This window comes from Oryctolagus cuniculus, chromosome 7 (genome assembly GCF_964237555.1).
Source record: "Oryctolagus cuniculus chromosome 7, mOryCun1.1, whole genome shotgun sequence".
NCBI classification, from domain to species: domain Eukaryota; kingdom Metazoa; phylum Chordata; class Mammalia; order Lagomorpha; family Leporidae; genus Oryctolagus; species Oryctolagus cuniculus.
The window spans coordinates 93,920,795-93,939,931 of record NC_091438.1 but is presented as its reverse complement, the minus strand read 5'-3'; the positions used below and the strand labels follow the sequence as shown (position 1 = coordinate 93,939,931).

At 43.3% G+C, this 19,137-nt stretch overlaps 2 protein-coding genes and 1 non-coding gene across 10 annotated transcripts in view; all 3 read left to right on the top strand.

The window, feature by feature from the left end:
- Positions 1–6,816, top strand: part of MIGA1 (mitoguardin 1) — a 106,450-nt gene extending 99,634 nt beyond the window's left edge. For all 3 annotated transcript variants that reach the window (XM_008265037.4, XM_017346160.3, XM_051857579.2), the window contains 2 exons: positions 180–296; positions 1,920–6,816. In XM_008265037.4, coding sequence (XP_008263259.1) covers positions 180–296; positions 1,920–2,138 — 336 coding nt within the window. In that variant the 3' untranslated portion in view covers positions 2,139–6,816. The remainder of the gene's footprint in view (positions 1–179; positions 297–1,919) is intronic.
- Positions 4,609–4,672, top strand: LOC127493830 (small nucleolar RNA SNORD43). Its single transcript, XR_007924368.2, has one exon. It is a non-coding gene; the product is annotated as a small nucleolar RNA SNORD43 (small nucleolar RNA).
- Positions 6,817–17,659: 10,843 nt separating the features above from the next.
- Positions 17,660–19,137, top strand: part of NEXN (nexilin F-actin binding protein) — a 58,979-nt gene continuing 57,501 nt past the window's right edge. For 3 of the 6 annotated variants that reach the window (XM_008265033.4, XM_008265032.4, XM_002715905.5), the window contains exon 1: positions 17,660–18,362. In XM_008265033.4, coding sequence (XP_008263255.1) covers positions 18,160–18,362 — 203 coding nt within the window. In that variant the 5' untranslated portion in view covers positions 17,660–18,159. The remainder of the gene's footprint in view (positions 18,363–19,137) is intronic. The other 3 variants (XM_070078196.1, XM_008265034.4, XM_008265035.4) reach the window with 1 other exon arrangement.

Genomic DNA, 19,137 nt, shown 5'->3' with positions numbered 1-19,137 from the left:
AGCATTGTGTGACTCGAAAGTTACTTGTTTCTTCACTTTTCTAATAGCTTGGCTCATGATTGACCTTCAATCTGCCCTCAAAAACAACTGGCTATGTAGCAGATAGCAATTTATTTCTCAGCTAGAGAAAGCAAATGCAATAAGGTAAAAATAACTTGTATTTCTTTAACTTCCAACAGATCCCAGATGGATTTTTTGCCCATTTTTATGCCATTTGTGAGCACATCAGCCCTGTGCTAGCCTGGGGCTTTTTGGGCCCTAGAAATTCTCTGTATGATTTATGCTGCTTCTTCAAGGTATGTTTGTCATTGAATCTTTTCTCTTTTTTTTAGTCAAAAAGCAGATAAGATTTTATTCTTCTTTGTTTTTGTAGAAGAAAATATTATTTAAAAGTAAAATTTTAGAAGTCACCTAAAATTCAGTGTTTAAATGCCAGTGTTACATTAGTGGCATTGTATAATACCAGTGTTATTAGAGTAGACCAGTTTGTTTATAGACTTGTGCTTTATTTTGGAATAGATTCAGCAAGTCCATTCACCTTATCAATTCCTTCTGTTACAGTCTTGCTTGGTCTTGCTGTGTTATGATCAAATTGATGTAGGCAATTTGTTCTTTATGCCTGGGCACTTTTAAAATTTATAAACAAACAATGTCCAACTTTATTGCACATATGGTAATATAGAAATAAGTTCTGGTTCAAAGAAATATAATTGATAAAATCCATATTATGAGAAACAACTTGGCAGTTTAAAATGTATCCCAGTGTCAGGAGTCTATGTTTGCCAAGTTACCAAGTTACAGCTGATTGCAAAATTTTCTGGCTGGCAAAATGCCAAGGAAAGTCTTAAATAGTCTTGGATTTGGGTTAAGTTTCAATGAGCAAATGAACATATCAGGGATGAATATGAAAGGTTGGTTGCTTCACTGTATTATTCATTTTTTAAATTATTGTGCTTATGTGCTACTAATGGAATGTTTGTATAAATGATTTGGGAAATGTTCATTTCACTGTCATGTCATTAAGAACTCATTAATTTGGACTGGTTTACTTGACCTCCCAAACTAAGCTATGTGCTTTAGTGGCAAAGATACGGGTCTGGGAATTAAGTCTGTCATTAATGAGTTGTCTGACCTGGGGGAATCATTCTTTGGTGCTCCTTTCCCCCATGTATAGAATGAAGAGGCTTGCTGATTGCTAATGAGCCTTCCAGATATAAAACAAGTGACTCTGAAGTGCACATTCTTAGTACTTCTTAACATGTGGATTACAGAAGGTGGAAATTAGATACTCTGGTTTTTTACCCTGTGGGATTACATTTTTCTCCATCGTGACATAACAGCTTAGATTTAGTGATCAGTGCTACACAACTTGCTTAAAATGAGTTTCAACATAAGTATTAACTTACTGAAATGAAATATCCTTCAAGATTTTAAATGGATTTGAGATTAAATCATTTTTATATTTTGCATGTGAAATAGTTGGGGTTTTGTTTGGTTTGGTTTGCTTCAGAAAAATGTGCGTTTAAAGATTGTAACTTAGAATTACTGGAAATAGTTTATTTTTTTTTGCCTCAAAGTAGTACCTATGTTCAGAAGTAACATTGGCAGGGAAGGGCTAACAAATAGCCTCTCACATTTCTACAGTGCTTAGGGTTCACAGGCACTTCCAGATTACCTTGTTGGATCATTACATCAGCCCTGAGTAGTAAATAGGATGGATGCTATTATCTCTTGTTTTGCAGAAAAAGAAAGTGAGACCCCAAAAAATGTCAAGTCACTTGTTCAAGGTTCATTTGCCAATGAGATATGAAACTAGAACTGGACTCCTGAGTCAGTGCTTATAACCATATTAGTAACTCTTCCGATTTAGTAAAATTGTAATCTAATAGGTGCGAATTTGTTTTGTGTTCATTTTCCAGAATCAAGTTCTCTTCTTTCTCAAAGACATTTTTGACTTTGAGAAGGTGCGCTATTCAAGCATAGAGACTCTGGCTGAAGACCTCATGCAGTTACTCATTCGCCGCACTGAACTGTTACTGGCCTATCTTGGAGCAGATGCCCTGCGGCACACAAGTAGTTGCATAAGTAGTCATGGTCATGTTTTGTCTAGCGGGCTGCTGGAAGCTAAAGTACAATAAGTACTTGTCCAATTTGAGTGTGCTATAAAATACTTTAAGGTAGCTTAATTATTTGGTAGATGTGGACTCAGGGAGTAAAAAAAGCTAGTAAGGAATACTGGACTCACACAGAAGTTCTGTCTCTGAATCCCTGCGTAGTATATTCAAAGCTGTTTTTTCTGTCTTTAGATAGTCATTTAAGTCATGAAATATTGTGTATTTTGTAGGAATATTGCTTAAATTGAAGCCAGTTCTTGGGAGTGGACTTGTCATCTTGAAGCTGTCTGAAGTGTCCAGTAGCATTCTCAAATGCTCAGTTTTCATGCTTTGCACCTTGAAAGCATACATTTTTAGTCAAGAACTTTATGATTCACATGTGCAAGAATATATTACTCCTAGTGTCAACATACTTAACTTTGCCTGAAAATGTGTTTTTAACTGTGAAGTTATTCATCTGTTTAATCAAGGTTAGGAAGTAGTAGTATTTAATAAGTACCTCTTAAAATAATTGCTTGTGCATTTGCTTAAGTCTTTGAAATTGTAATCACTGACTACTGCTATAATCCATTAGATGAATTGACAGCAGTATACAACTGATAACTTTGTATTACATTAATTTTGGTTTCCAAATATGTTACTGTTAGCCCTTTCCGTTATAAAGGAACTGAAGAAGTCTGTTCCTTTTTGAAAAAAAAAATATTTATTTTATTCGAGAGGCAGAGTGCAGAGACAGAGAGAGCGCCCATCCTCTGATTCACTCTCCAGATGCCTGCAATGGTGGAGACAGCCAGGGCTGAAGCTGGGAGTTGGGAACACAATCCAGTTCTCCCATGTATGTGTCATGTACCCAGTAACTTGAGCCATCACACTGCCTCCTGCAGTCTGCACTGGAGTGAATCTGTAATCAGGAGCTGGTGCCGGGAATCAAACCTAGGCAGTCCGTGTGACACAGGCTTCTTAACTGCTAGCTAAATGCCCACCTACAAAGAAGTTTCTTTTTATAAATTAGGGCATTTTTCTCTTGGATGAATACTGATTAAAAAGATAACATTTATAAAGAAAGACAATTAAAAACTTGCCTTTTTAAAAAAGGTTTATTTGAGAGGCAAAGAGTCAGACAGACAAAACTCCAGTCGGCTTGTTCACTCCCCAGATGCCCACACTAGTCAGGGCTGTACCAGCTGAAGCCAAGAGCTAGGCACTCAATCCAGATTCCACATATGGGTGGGATCTAACTACTTGAGCCATTACCTACTGCCTCCCAAAATATGCAGCAGCAGGAAGCTGGAATTGGGAACAACACTAGGACTCAAACTCCAATAAGGGATGTGGCTGTCCCAACCTGTGGCTTAACTGCTAGACCAAATGCCTGCCCCCCCAAAAAAAAATTTTACCATTTTATTTATTTATTTATTTGACAGGTAGAGTTACAGACAGTGAGAGAGAGAGAGACAGAGAGAAAGGTCTTCCCTCCGCTGGTTCATTCCCCAAATGTCCACTACAGCCGATGCTGCGCCGATCCAAAGCCAGGAGCCAGGGGCCTCCTCCTGGTCTCCCATGGGGTGCAGGGCTCAAGCACTTGGGCCATCCTCCACTGCTCTCCTGGGCCACAGCAGAGAGCTAGACTGGAAGAGGAGCAACCGGCACCCATATAGGCACCCATATAGGATGCCAGCGTTGCAGGCAAAGGATTAACCAAGTGAGCCATGGCGCTGGCCCCCCAAATTTACCATTTTTAAGTGGAATTTTGAGACTATCTCCCCAAATCCGAAAGCATTATACTTGATACAGTAAAATAATTTTTCTTTCTGTAAAACTGACTTTTAGTTATTCCCACTGAGAACTCTACATGAAATATGTCGTATTATATGCCCATATTTTTAAAAAGTTGTACTTCGAATTTTTGCAGGGTGTTAAAGATTTTTTTTCCTCCCTTGATATGGAACAGAGTCTTTTTAATGATGTGACAGTGTATTTCATGTCCTTTGTGCTCCACATGGGAACAGAATGGTGGCTCTTGTGCAGAAGGGTCTTCCTCCAGGCCAGAGAGGCGCTTGGGAGTTGGTGTGTTTTGTCCTGAAATCGTATACCACTGTTTGAAGCAGCTCACTCAGCATGGGCATCCCAACAGATTACATTTGTTCCTTTGGCTTCTAAAGTGGGCTGTATTCATTTTAGGAGTAAAGTTCCAGAGAAGAACCTAAAATGTATTTTTTCAAAAATGCATTTTCAGATTAAAGTGCCTAGTTTCTGACGAATGAATAGAAACTGAAAGTGAAAAGCATAACTTTTTTTAAGATTTTAAATTTATATATGTGCCACAATCATGTAAATTAACTACACAATGTAAAAATCAGAATTTTTATGCTCTTCTGTTTGTACCATGTAGGTTACAGTGTTAAGCATACGAAAGACTGCTAAACTCGTTTTTGAGTCTATAACGCCTTGACTTTTCTTCCATAGATTCTTAATTTAACAGTGACCCACTCATCATAGGTAATGAACTTACTGATGGCTGGACAGAGACTGTGTGCTGATTCTCATGTTCTGACAGGGGAAAAAAAGGAAAAAATACAATGACCTATTCATAATTCCATTTTTTTTTTAAATTTGAGAGGCAGAGTGACAGACAGATACAGATAGACAAACAGAATTCCCATTTACTGGTTCACTCCTTAAATGCCTGAAACCACTGAAAGTGAGCCAGGCTGAGGCCAGGAGTTAGGAATTCATTGCAGGTCTCGTCTATGGGTGGCAGGGACCCAACCACAGCAGCTGTGACCTGCTGCACCCCAGGGTACACATTAGCAGGAAATGGGGAGTCGATAACAGCTAAGACCCAAACCCAGGCACCTCAGTATGGAATGCGGGTATCCCAACTGACATCTAGGACAACTTGACCACTAGGCCAAATGCCTGCCCCCACATATCTTATTACTAATGGAAGAGAATGATTAGAAGGACCAAAACACAAACTTCCATTACATAGCATTTTACTTCTTATGTTAAATATTAAATGTTTCACCTTGTTAGGTATCATTGGCTGTGAATGGTACACACACATACCATGTAAGGCAAGACAGTTAGTGCTTATATTGATTTACCCCATAGAAGGCTAAATGACAGTTTAAGCTGTGATTTCATAAAAGAGTAAACCCATTTTTATTTGAGAAAGACAATGTTTGAAATAATTTTTAAGAATTGCACTATTTATAATGCTGCTAGTACATGAGGTAACTCTTTCATCTGGTGAGCTGAGTGGCTTTTGAGAAGGTGTTTTTTTTTCCTCTTACAATTCATTAAAAAAAATTGCCCATATTCAGTAGGTTGGTTTGTCAAATTCAGGGCTTGAGTTTGATTACTTTCAGGTCAGTTCATTAGCTACTAATTTAAGAAAATGCTTTCTTTGTGGCCTTTGATAAAAGAGATAAGAGTGACCAAATAGAATTTCAGGGTAATAAATGTAGGAAAAACCTCTCTATTGTAACGTAAGAAACTTGACCTTTTTAAAGGAAACATCTTCCTAGAAAGAACATTTCTGACTGCAGAAGGTACTTCAGACATATGTACCAGTTTCCATTTGCCTTAAAATTGGATTGAACAGCAAAAGCAATTTTTTGATTGATTAAATGAGTCAAGGCCTTTTAGAGTGGAACCCTGTTGACCACTTGCTCATGGTGGTGTTGGTGGAGGATTACCATGGCCTCCGAGAGCCCTGCCACATGCTTCCTTAGGTAAGCTATAACAGGGTCCTGAATTAGTCCTGAGAAACGGCTTTTTCCCTTATCTTTTCTGGAAGACAAAAAGATAAATGTTCAGGTGATATGTATTTGATATTTTTTATTTTTTCTGTTTTTTCTTTCTGTATGTTTGTTTAACTAAAAGTTGTCATTTCTTCCTGAAGGCTAAGTATGTTTATTAAATGTCAAAATGGATTTATCTTTGTAAAAAGAAGCCAAGTTTTACATATTGTTAGAGTGAGCTATAAAGAACTTTTTGTCTCATTCTTATAAAGTAGTATTGTTTGCTATTATTATTCTTTTACTTTGATTTTATTAATTTCTTTAGTTAACTGACATTTTAGAAAGTATTTATAAATGTTTTCTTGCCTTAGGGTGTGATATTTCCTACTAAAATAATTCCCCAAAGAGTGGCTATGTGTATTACACAAGAATTCCCAATTTATCTTTCCTTTAAACCTAGGACAGAGGAATGCCAAAGTAACTTATAATGTACTTCTCTGACCTTTCATAATCCAAAATTTTAAATTGTACTTATAACTCATTTGCTTTTATTTTAATGTGAACCTACACTCAAAAATTATTAGGATATAAATTTCAAAGTGATTATAAGACTTAATTCATATCCTTTATCTTATGCTTGGATCAGTCAAATTAAGAAATATGTGAGATTTAAAACTTTATATAATCTGATCAGTGGAAATAAGGACATCCTTACCTTGCTTGTAATGATTATGTTAATTATGTTACTTTTTTGTTTAGTTTTATAACAACTATGTTTTAGCTTTACTTGACTGATATTAATATATATATTTCCTAAATATAAGGACTGTACTCATTAATTTGTGTAAAATACTATAGTAGCAAAAAAACAAAAAGTGGCACTGGCTCTTTAGCCAAAATAAGCACTGTAACATGGATGTATTACTATTACTGCCAAATAAAAAAGTGATTGTACATTTTGGTGCTGGTTAGAATGTTTTAAACACTGATTACATGTATTTTCAAGGTCATACTCTATGAGGGCTTTGCATCTCCATAAGATCACACATTTAGGCATGGAGAACTAGTGACACATTGGACTCACTTGCAAATGTATCTGTTATCATTATGTACTAACATGGGGCTAAGGTAGTTTTGTGATGGACAAAGTCAAAGCACATTTATTTTAATGACTAGAAAGCTGAATTTCATGAGCTGTTGATGTGGATGCCTCCATCCCCATTCAGCCCTGAATGGCTCCTTTCTCATCACTTCTTGGCAAGGGTTTAGATACATTTGGTCAAGGAGAGAGAGGGTTGGCCCCTAGACCACCATGGTCATCATGTGGCAAGAAGGGTTCACCTGGATATAAAAACAGTATTCTTAATTTGACATTTTTAATAGATAATAGAATAATTGAATATGTATAATATACTCATAGATAAATATATAATTATACTTTAGTTGTCAAATTAAGCAAATGATACAAACATGAGTTGGATCTTTCCCTAGCCAAGATTATAGGGTTGGTGTAGAATGGGAAATTAAATCAGGATTTCAATCTCATTGTTGTTTTCTGTTTCCTTTGTCATTGTCTGCCATACTGTGTGTTGTCTCATGCATATTCTGTGATCCCACCATCTGGATTTAATGTTTTGCGCTTAAAACATTTCTTTCTGGATCCTTGTGTGTGTCTAAAATGCTTCCCTACAAGCACTTCATGTCCGATTGTTACATTAGTTGTGGGGCTTGCTGGAAATCTATAAACTCATTTTGCTTATCCACTGTCTTCCTTACTGTTCTTTTTTTTTTTTTTTAAGATTTATTTTTATTTATTTGAAAGAGTTACAGAAATAGGTGGAGACAGAGAGAGAGGGAGAGAGGCCTTTCCTTTCATCTGCTGGTTCACTCCCCAAATGGCTGCAATGGCCGGAACTGCACTGATCCAAAGTCAAGAGCCAGGAGCTTCTTCTGGGTCTCCCATGTGGGTGCAGGGGCCCAAGGGCTTGGGCCATCTTCTACTGCTTTCCCAGGCCACAGCAGAGAGCTGGATATGAAGAGGAACAACCGGGACTAGAACTGGCACCCATCTGGAATGCCGGTGCTTCAGGCCAGGGCTTTAACCAGCTGTGCCACAGCGCTGCCCCCCCCCCCCCTTACTGTTCTTAATGCCACTTTTGACTTCTGTTTTTTTTTCTGCAGTGTTTCTTCTTATACCTCATGTTCTCTGTTACTTCATCCTGCCACTTCTTCCCCCTTGGTCTGTTTCCCTCTCTACACTGCTGACATCTTTGATCAGACTGCATAAGCGCTTTTGTCTGCTGTGGTTCTTTCATTGGCCTTTTCTACATCTAAACAGTAAAAAGCCTACAGTAACCTTCATCATCTGGGCAGGGAAGGAATGGATTTCAGTACAGAAAAGAAAAAGAGCAAACTTTCCTTCTGTAGCACTCTTTATTCTTTGCTTTAAAGCCACAGCAAAGCAACTGGTACATCATGTCACCTCAACATTTGCTTTTAACTGTCTTGTATGTGTGTCACAGCCTTTCACAAAGCACATTTATATATAGGAAATTACAGAACTTTTATTACTTTCTACGTTCGAAAGAACACCATAGTATGGAATATAGGAAGCACTTTGACATCTGAAAGCACTTGAAATATGCAAGTTCTGGAACTTTGCTAGTTCTTATTTAATAATACTCTGCATGGGAAAATAGTTCCAGACCAAGTGCTTAATGTGGTAGAAGATGGATAATTAAAATGCAGATTAAAAGAAGTATATTCTTTATTGGTCCATAACAAATTATCTCAAACTATAGCATCTTGAAACAATAAAACATTATTTCATATAGTTTCTGAGGATTGAGAATCTGGGACTGGCTTGGTCTGGTAGTTCTGACTTAGGGTCTCTCCACACTGATCTGAAGGCATGATTAGACTGCTCTAGGATTTGAATGTGGTTTGTCCCCCAAAGGCTCCTCTTCTAGAAGCTTGGTCCCCAGTGTGGCAATATTGGAGTGGTGGCACCCTCAAAAGGTGGGACCTGGTGAATGGTAACTAGGTCGTGGGGACTGACGAATGAATGAATGCTGTCTCATAGGAGCGAGTCATTATAAACAAGCAAGCCTGGCTTCTTCCCACTCTCGCTTCCTGGCCCCTGCACACATACTTTTGCGTGCTTCTCTGCAGTGTTGTGATGCAATCAGAACACTGTCACCATCCTGTCTCTACCCTCTATCGTGAACTGATGAGTAAGCCTGTTTCTTTATTGATTACCCATGTCAGGTATTCTGTATCACAAAGCACAATGGACTAAGGCTGGAAGATTATCTTCCAATATTTGTACACTCACCTGTCTAGTCAGGAAGGCTCAATCCCGTGGGCCATGAGCAGTAATGACCCTTGCCAACTAGACTTCTCAACAGGACTGCCTGAATGTCTTTAAGACCTGGTGGCTGGCTTCCCTCAGAGTGAGTAATCAAAGAGGTAGCAAGGCAAGATATAGTATCATGGATAATGTAGACTTGGAAGTGATACCATGTTCTGTTGGTCATAAAGATCAACCATGACACATGTGGAGAGGACTGCACAGGTCATAAATACCTGGGAGTGGGATTACTAGGGTCTTGTTGGTGGGTGGATACTGCAGAAGAAAGTCATAAGTTATACATACATAATGTCAATGTTTTCATTATAAATGAGTAAGTATACACTCCTTGGCCAAACTTTTGATACGGTATCAAGGCCTTTAGTTGGAGTGTAGGTTGATTTCATATTTCAAAATGCCTTTTGTTACATAAACCACAGGCCTAAATCATCATCTGCGATTTCAAGTTTCTCTTAATTTTTTTTTTAAATGCTTCCTTATTTCCATCTACCTGAATGGCAGAGTAACATTGAGAGGCAGAGTTTTGTTACATAAACCACAGCCCTAAATCATCATCTGCGATTTCAAGTTTCCCTTAATTTTTTTAAAATGCTTGCTATTTCCATCTATCTGAAAGGCAGAGTGACAGTGAGAGGCAGAGAAAGAGATCTTCCATCTGCTGGTTCACTCCCTAAATGTGCACAACAGTTAGGATTGGGCCAGGCTTGAACCTGCACTCTGATAAGGGATGCAGGCTTCCCAAGCAGCAGTTTAACCAATGGGCCACAATGTCCCCTCCCCTTTGTAAAAAGATTTTATTTATTTGAAAGGCAGAGTGACAGAGCAAGAGAGCAAGAGTGAGAAATAATGCTTCCATCCACTGGTTCACTCTCCAGATGGCTGTATCAGTCAGAGCTGGGTCAGGCTGAAGCCAGGAGCCAGGAACTCCATCCCAGTTTCTCATGTAGATAGCAGAGGTCATCTTCTGCCTTCCCAAGTGCATTAGCAGGGAGCTGCATCAGAAGCGGAACAGCCAGGAGGGATGCATGGGTCACAAGTGGGAGCATAACCCACTGCACCACAGCACTGCCCTCCTCCTCATCCTTTGTGGTTTTTGTTTTTTGAGATTTATGTATTTATTTAAAAGTGTTACAAAGAGATGGAAAGAGATTTCTTCCATCCACTGGTTCACTCCCCAAATGTCTACAACAGCTGGGGCTAGGCCAGGCCGAATCCAGGGCATCCTCCTGGTTTCCCACATGGAAGCAGGGGCCCAAGGACTTGGGCCATCTTCTACTGCTTTCCTAGGCCATAGCAGAGAACTGGATCAGAAGAGGAGCAGCCGAGACCCTTCCAGTTATCCCAGACAGGTACAGGGGCCCAAGGACTTGGGCCATCTTCTACTGCTTTCCAGGCCACAACATAGAGCTGGATTGGAAATGGAGCAGCTGGATCTTGAACTGGAGCCCATATGGGATGCCAGCTCTGCAGGCGGTGGCTTTACCCACTATGCCACGGCTCCGGCCCCTTTACCAAATCTTTCCAAAGCACTTATCTTAGCTTTTATAAAAATTAAAATTTTGGGGGCGGGTGCTGCAGCATAGTTGGCTAAGACTCCACTTGTGGCACTGGCATCCCATATGGGTGCCAGTTCATGTCCCAGCTGCTCCTCCGATCCAACTCTGCTATGGCAAGGGAAAGCAGTGGAAGATGGTCTGAGTGCTTGGGCCCCTGCGCCCTCATGGGAGACTCGGAAGAGGCTCCTGGCTTTGGATTGTCTCAGCTCCAGCAATTGCAGCAATTTGGAGAGTGAACTAGAAAATGGAACACCTTTCTCTCTATCTGTACCTCTCAAATAAATAAATAAAATCTTTTAAAAATTTAAAAAATTTTTGCTTTTATAACTCATTTTATGATTTTATATAATTTGAAAGACAACTAACATAATCAAATTTGAGAGCAAACCATCTACTAGGTGATAAATTGGGAAATCTTGGCTTTCTAATGATCTTCTCAAACTTAGTGTCAGGACTGAGCTCCTGACTGCCCCTGCCCAAACTGCCTCTTCCCACAGTCGCCCCATCTGAGTAAGGACAACTCCATTCTCCCAGTTGGGATGCCAGAAATCTCTTTTCCTCCCACCCTACATTCAATCTGTTACCAAAGTTCTACCAGTTCCACATAAAAAATGGACCAAGGAAGAAAAATGGGCCAAGCATTTCTACTCACTGTCACTGTTACCCCTCACCCTGATTATTGTGGAAGCCTCCTAATTGGTCTCCATGCTTCTTCCCTTGCCCCACTTACTGTATTTATGACACATCAGCTAGAGTGAACATGTTACAGAGACTTGAGATCATGTCACTGCTTTGTTCAAATCCACCAAGGACTGGCCATCCATCTTCCAATAAAAACTGAAGCCCTTATGATGCTGTACAAAAAGTCGTACACCAGAGCTGGCACTGTGGTGCCAATTCCAGGCCTGGCTGCTCTACTGTTTTTTGTTTGTTTGTTTGTTGCATAAATTCAATTCAATTTAGGTTTTTTTCCCCAAAAACATTTTATTTAAGGTATACAAACTTAATGCATTTCATAAATACAACTTTAGGAACATAGTGATGGTGATTCTTCCCACTGTACCCACCTTCCCACCCCCACTCCCACCCTTCTTCCTCCTCCCTTTCCTATTCACATTCTTATTTTTTATTAAGGTCTGTTTTCTTCCTTCCTTCCTTCCTTCCTTCCTTCCTTCCTTCCTTCCTTCCTTCCTTCCTTCCTTCCTTCCTTCCTTTCTTTCTTTTGACAGGCAGACTGGACAGTGAAAGAGACAGAAAAAGGTCTTCCTTTTCCATTGGCTCACCCCCCAGTGGCCACTGCAGCAGTGCACCGCGCTGATCTGAAGCCAGGAGCCAGGTGCCTCCTCCTGGTCTCCCATGCGGGTGCAGGGCCCAAGGTCTTGGGCCATCCTCCACTGCACTCCTGGGCCATAACAGAGAGCTGAACTGGAAGAGGAGCAACCGGGACAGAATCCAGTGCCTCAACTGGGACTAGAACCCGGTGTGCCAGTGTCACTGGTGGAGGATTAGCCTATTGAGCTGCGGCGCTGGCCAAGGTCTATTTTCAATTAACTGCACAGAAGATTACTAAGTAAAGAGTTCAACAAGTAGTATGAAAAAAAAAACAAAACTGTTCCTCAGCAATTTTTTAATTTCTTTTTTGCTTTCTTACATGACCCACTGTTCACTCAGGAGCATGTTGTTCAATCTCCGTGCATATGTTCTAGAAATTCTTGAGTTGTTGATTTCAAACTTAATTGCATTATGGTCAGAGAAGATGCATGATATGATTTCAATTTTTTGGATTTGCTGAAACTTCTTTATGGCCTGGCCTGTGGTGTATCCTAGAGAAAGTTCCATGCACTGGGGAGAAGAATGTGTATTCTACAACTGTAGGATAAAAAGTTTTATAGATATTTGTTAGGTCCATTTGGTCTATAGTTAACTGTTGTTTCCTTGCTGATTTTCTGTCTGGTTGATCTGTCCATTGCTGAAAGTGAAGTCCCTTATTACTATTGTATGGGAGTCTTTGTCTCCCCTTAGATCCATTAACATTTCTTTTAAGTAGCCAGCTGCCCTGTAATTAGGTGTGTATACATTTATTATAGTCACATCTTCCTGTTGAATTGATCCCTTAATCACTGCATAGTGCCCTTTGTCTCTTAACAGTTTTTGTATTAAAGTCTATTTTGTCTGATATTAGGATGGCTATATCAGCTCTTTTTTTGTTTTTGTTAGCATGTAATATCTTTTTACATCCTTTCACTTTCAGTCTGCATGCATCTTCATTGGTGAGATGTGTTTCTTGTAGGCAGCAAATAGATGGGTTTTGTTTTGTTTTCCATTCAGCCAGTTTGTATCTTTTAACTGGAGATTTGAGATCATTTATATTCAAGGTGACTACTGATAAATAACAACTTTGCCTTGCCATTTTTCCATAAATATTCCTATTGTTTACTTTCGATTTCCTTTGTACTTTTACTGGGAGATTTCCTGCCTTCATCTTCTTTCATAGTGATGACCATGTTTCTGTGTTTATGTGTGTAGCACATCCTTAAGCATCTTTTGTAAGGCTGGCCTAGCAGTGACAAATTCTTTCAATTTCTGTTTGTTGTGGAAGGTCTTCATTCAACTTCATTCATAAATGAGAGCTTTGCAGGGTATGGTATTCTGGATTGACAATTTTTTTCTCTGAGAATTTGGAGTATACCTCACCATTCTCCCCTAGCCTGTAGGGTTTCTCATGAGAAGTCAGCTGTGATTCTAATTAGAGATCTTCTGAAAGTAGTCTAACACTTCTCTCATGCACATTTTAGAATCTTTGTTTTACTGTGGAGAGTTTGACTACAATGTGTCGTGGTGAAGATCTTTTCTAGTCATGTATATTAGGAATTCTATGTGCTTCCTGTACTTGGATGTCTCTTTCTCCAAATTAAGGAAGTTTTCTGCAATTATTTCACTAAAAAGGCCTTCTAATCCATTCTCTCTTTCCACACCTTCAGGAACTCCTTCCTAAGACCAGTATTTTGGGTCATCTTGTAAATCTCTAACACTGTTTTTTTAGTTTCCTAATTTCTTCTTCTTCTTCTTCTTCTTTTTTTTTTTTTTTTTTGGTCTGACTGTAAAATTTTCAGATTTGTCTTCCAACTCAGATATTCTTTCTTCTGCCTCACTGAGTCTGTTGTTAAGGCTTTTTGCCACATTTTTCATTTGTTCTATTGAATTCTTCATTTCCAGTATTTTGTTTTGATTTCTCTTTAAAATCTCAACTTCATGAGAAAAATTTTCTTTCATGTCCTTTACAAATTTCTTTAATACGTGGATTTGCTTCTGATTATTTCTAAGTAATCCTATGATCAAGTTTTTTTTTTTTTTTTTTTTTTTTTTTTTTTTTTGACAGGCAGAGTGGACAGTGAGAGAGAGAGACAGAGAGAAAGGTCTTCCTTTGCTGTTGGTTCACCCTCCAATGGCCGCCGCGGCCGGTGCGCTGTGGCCGGTGCACCGCGCTGATCCGATGGCAGGAGCCAGGAGCCAGGTGCTTTTTCTGGTCTCCCATGGGGTGCAGGGCCCAAGCACTTGGGCCATCCTCCACTGCACTCCCTGGCCACAGCAGAGAGCTGGCCTGGAAGAGGGGCAACCGGGACAGAATCCGGCGCCCCAACTGGAACTAGAACCCGGTGTGCCGGCGCCGCAAGGCGGAGGATTAGCCTAGTGAGCCGTGGCACCGGCCTGATCAAGTTTTTGAATTCCATTTCTGGCATTTCTTCAATCTCTTCATTTTCACATCCTAGTATTGCAGTATTGTTGTGTTCCTTTGGGGGCATCATGTTGTCTTCCTTATTCTTGTTTGTTGGGTTGCTGCATTTATGGAAATACTTGTTGGTTTATTTTCCCCCGTGTGATGGCTTTTATCTTTGGACTGTGCCTCTGTGGATTAGTGGAGTGTCTGCTCTTTCAGTGAGTTCTCTGAGGCGTGTGCTGGGTGTGGTCATGTAGCTCTGTTCAGTGCTCTAGGGTGAGGGGAGTGTCCAAGGTGACTCCCAAATTGGGTGTGATAAATTCTCTCTCTCTCTCTCTCTCTCTCTCTCCCCCCCCCTCTTCTAATCAAGAGGAAGTTGTTCAGCTCTGTTAACATAGTCTCATGCTTACCTCCTCCCCTCCAAGGAGACCAGTGCCTGGGTGCTATACAATATTCATCCACACTGGCACAAGAACCACACAAAGGATCCATGCAGTCCTCGGTGTGAGCACAGCTCTTGCAGCAACGACCCTCACTAGGGAATCAGGGCTCTCTGAGCATGTGGAGCTGCCACCGTGACTGCCCGAAGACCCAGCCACACCTTGCACCTTGCACCTTGCCACAGTGTTTTCACAGTCCCAGCACACAAGGCTCCCGCAGTTTTGAGCACCTAGTCCCCTGTCAATTTTCCTAGCCAGACTCAGGCATCTCCTCTCCGCTGGTTGCTGGGTGCATGGACACAAGCTGATGTACCTGTTAAGGATGTCAAAAAAGGTGCCTGCCCCCTTTGAGCTAGTCACAGGATGCTGGTGCCAGGTGGTCAGGGAGAGAGAAATGTACCCCTCTTTTTTTCCCTCTAGGTTGGCAGGTATACTGTCCCCCACAGAGCTCCAAGCCAGACTGATGCCAAGGGCTCTTCTCACAGCTTTATCACCAGTGGCTTGGACTGCTGCAGTCTGGTCTCACCTGACTCTCTAAAGCTGGTGCTGAGGCTCTCAGCTGCTGGAGTCCTGAGTTGTGTGCATCCACACCCTCCACGTAGATCCACAGTGTCCCTCTAATTTGTGTGGAGTTTCCTCTGCCGTTTTCTTCCTAACTCTTCCCTGAGATTGCACTCTCTCCACGGTTTTTTAACTATCTTCCCCTAGAATAGAGCAATAAGCCCCCTCCCTATTCCTCCATCTTGGTGCCTTTGCTCCAATTCTGATCCAGCTCCCTGCTGATGCACTTGGGAAAGCAGGGGAGGATGGCCCAAGTGCTTGGGCCCCTACAGCCATGTGGGAGACCTGGAAGAATCTTCTGGCTTCTGGCTTCGGTTTGGCCCAGCTCCAACCACTGTGGCCATTTAGGGAGTGAACCAGCAGATGGAATATCTCTCTTGGACACTCTGTCCCTCTCTCTCTCTAACTCTGCATTTCCCAGGCACATTAGCAGGGAGCTGGATCAGAAGTGGAGCAGCCTGGACTTGAACCGGCACCCATATGGGATACTGGTGCCACAGTCGGAGGCTTAATCTGCTATGTCACAGCCCAGGCCCCTAAATAATTTTCTTTAAATATTTTATTTATTTATCTGAGAGGTATAGTTATAGACAGTGACAGGCAGAGACAGAGAGAAAGGTCTTCCATCCGTTGGTTCACTTCCCAAATGGCTGCAACGGCCAGAGCTGAGCCAATCCAAAGCCAGGAGCCAGAAGCCTCTTCAGGGTATCCCACACAGGGGCAGGGGCCCAAGGATTTGGACCATCTTCTACTGCTTTCTCAGGTCATAGCAGGGAGCTGGATCGGAAGTGGAGCAGCTGGGATTCAAACACATATGGGACGCTGGCACTGCAGGCAGCAGCTTTACCTGCTATGCTACAGCACTGTGTACTACATAGTCTGTTCCCTGCCACACCTCACCTGTTGCATCTCTACCATGCTGGGTGGCACCCACCCAAGCTTGCTTGTTCTTCCTAGATCCTGGTCTGGACCCTGGTACCTCTGCCAGGACCACTCTTCCCTTAGAGATGTGCTTAGCTCATTGCCTCACTTTCTTCAGGACTCTCTCTCTCCTGAGACCTTCCCCAGCCACTCTGTCTAAAATTAGATCCACACAGGCAGTGGCCTGCATTCCCACCTTCTGGGTTCCGGCTTTATCCATATTTCATGTCTCTATCTAAGGACTCCATAATTCATTTATTTGCTGATTGTCTGCCTTCTTCCACTAGAATGTGTGTGTGTTTCATGATGGCAGGGATTTTTAGTTGTTTTGTTTCTGTTTTCTCAGTATCTAGAACTGATTATTTGTTGAATAAATGATGAATTGGTGGGAGAATAAGTAGGCCTTGGATGCTGTAGTTTAAGTATTTTATAGGGAGAAGGGAGAGCTTTGTTTTAATCTGTTGGATCAAAATTTAAAAAACCAGAAGCTTCTACTTGGCTCCTTCAGTCAAAACAAGAATACATAATTATAAATTGGTAAATCTAGGGAGGAAGTGGCCGGAATGAGAGCTTATACTCTTTGTAGATTGGGTTGGTAAGGAAGGAAGTCTTCTCCCGGGAAGCAGCACTGAAGTGGAGATCCAAAGGAAGTGTTGAATTTAGGTGATGAATGGGGGCAAGAGGATTTCATGAAGCAGGAATGACTTCACAGAGTCCCTGCGGCCAGAATGACCACGGATAGTTCCCTGGACTGAAGGTGGCCAAGGTGAGGGTATTACAGGAGCAAGGGAGCAAGCCGGATCAGCCACAGTGCATTAAACACCTGTTTTAATTACCGAGTTAGGACCTGTCTGTAATTGAGGCATGAACAACGTACCCATCGTCAAAGAGCATTCCCCCCTGAGTAAATGCGGGGGAGATGGGGCTGGGAACCAGCAAAAGGCCCTGGCATGTAACCTGTCACCGCTTTCTGTCCTGGGCCTGCGGCTGGATGCCCGGTGTGTGAAGAATCGACGATCTCCCCCAAGAAAGGAGCTGCCTCTGGGTGAGCATTTCAGGGGTGAATCTAGTGTTGCCTGGTGGGTCCGACACAGCTGCCTTTAGGAAGACCAGAGATGATTCGCCTTCAATTAAGGAAAGGTGAAAAATTAACAAAATGACACACACATATGAATCTTTTATTCCTCCTCCTCCATCAATTTCTTTTTTCCCTCTGTATTTGCAATTCTCTTTGGAGTTAAAGCCCAGAGCTAAGAAAAGCGGAGCGATAGGTGAAATGTTCCAGGACTGCAGCTTCTCGCTGTCGCTAATAAAGGAAAAGTTGGCCAAAGGTCAGGGCTTTGGTAGACAATCACGTAGCGGCTTGGCTTCTCGATTGGAAAGTCGGAGGGACTAGGGTAGCCGAGAGGAGGGGGTCCCAGGGCCAGCGGGTAGGGGAACCAGCCCAGCCTGCTCCTGGAGACCCTCCCAGCGGCGTTCCTTTTCCGCCGGGGAGACAGCCTCCCTTCCCTGGGCCTTGCCGGAGGCGGGGCCCGGCGCAAGGTTAGGGGGTCAGCTCAGGCACCCAGGCGGGCGACAGGCAAGTTCTGGCGGAAAGTTGGCAGCCACCGCCCCCTTGGCCTGCCGTCCTCCTCGACTCCCCACCCCTCTCTGGGCGCTGGGGCGGGGGTGGGGGGTGGGGGAGCTGGCCTCGGGTTTTGGAACAGCTGCAGCCGGCGCTGGGCCCGTCTGGAATGCGGGAGCGGGCTGCGCACCAGGACTTTTATGGAAACTTGCTGCTGGAGACGGCGGCGGCGGCGGCAGCCAGAGGGCTCGCAGCGGCGGGGGCAGCAGTGGCAGCGGCCGCGGCGCAGACCCCTACCCACACCCAGGCGCAGGACGCGCATTGGCTCTCTGCGCGCACGGAGGACCTCCGCTTGTCGCCAGCTCCTGGCGGGTAAGAGGGGTTGGGGAAACGCGGAATGGGGGTGGCGGACGCCGAAGTGTCGGGTCCCTAGGCAGAGATGGGGGCGGTGGCTGCAAAGAGGTGCTAGGGCGCCCGGGCCCCCGGCCGGCCTCTGCCGCAGCGCCCGAGCGCGCCGGGCGCCTCCAGCCGGGGCTGCGCGGGGACCGGCCCTCGGAGCCGCGTCCTGCGGGCTTAGCGCGGTGCGGGCGCGGGGTTGCCTGGCCGTCACTCCTCGCTAGCCAGCCTCCGGCTTCTGGATGCGACTTTCTTGCCCCGAGCCCCAGCTTCAGCTTCGCCTGAGCCTAGTCGGTTCAGCTCTGGGGGTTTTGTCCGCTGTTGCAGGGAGTGGAGTTCGGCGCGGTGTACCTTTGGGGGCCGACCGGGGAAAGTTCACTGTGGTCCCCCACCTAGTGCCTCCGCCGCGGGTCTGGGTACCCGCCCGCAGTGCCCGTTATTTGTAAGACATCATTCCGGATCGGAGGGTCCTGGTGGAGGCTGGGAGTGGAAGGAACAGAGTGAGCCGCGTATCCCGCAGCCGCTGGAACCAAATTCCCAGTGGGCGATTGTGGCGCAGTGGGCAGCGAGGTGGAGTGGCCCCGGCTGGGAGTGGGCGCTAGCCCAGCGCGGCCGCCTGGCGAGCACGCCCCTCCGCGCGCTGCGGGGAGACTCCTGGCCGGCCCTCCTGGGGCTGTCAACTCCTGGCATTAGTGGTACTTGGGAGAAAAATAACCAACTTGAGAAGTTCGTTGGTTACTGCTGCGACTTT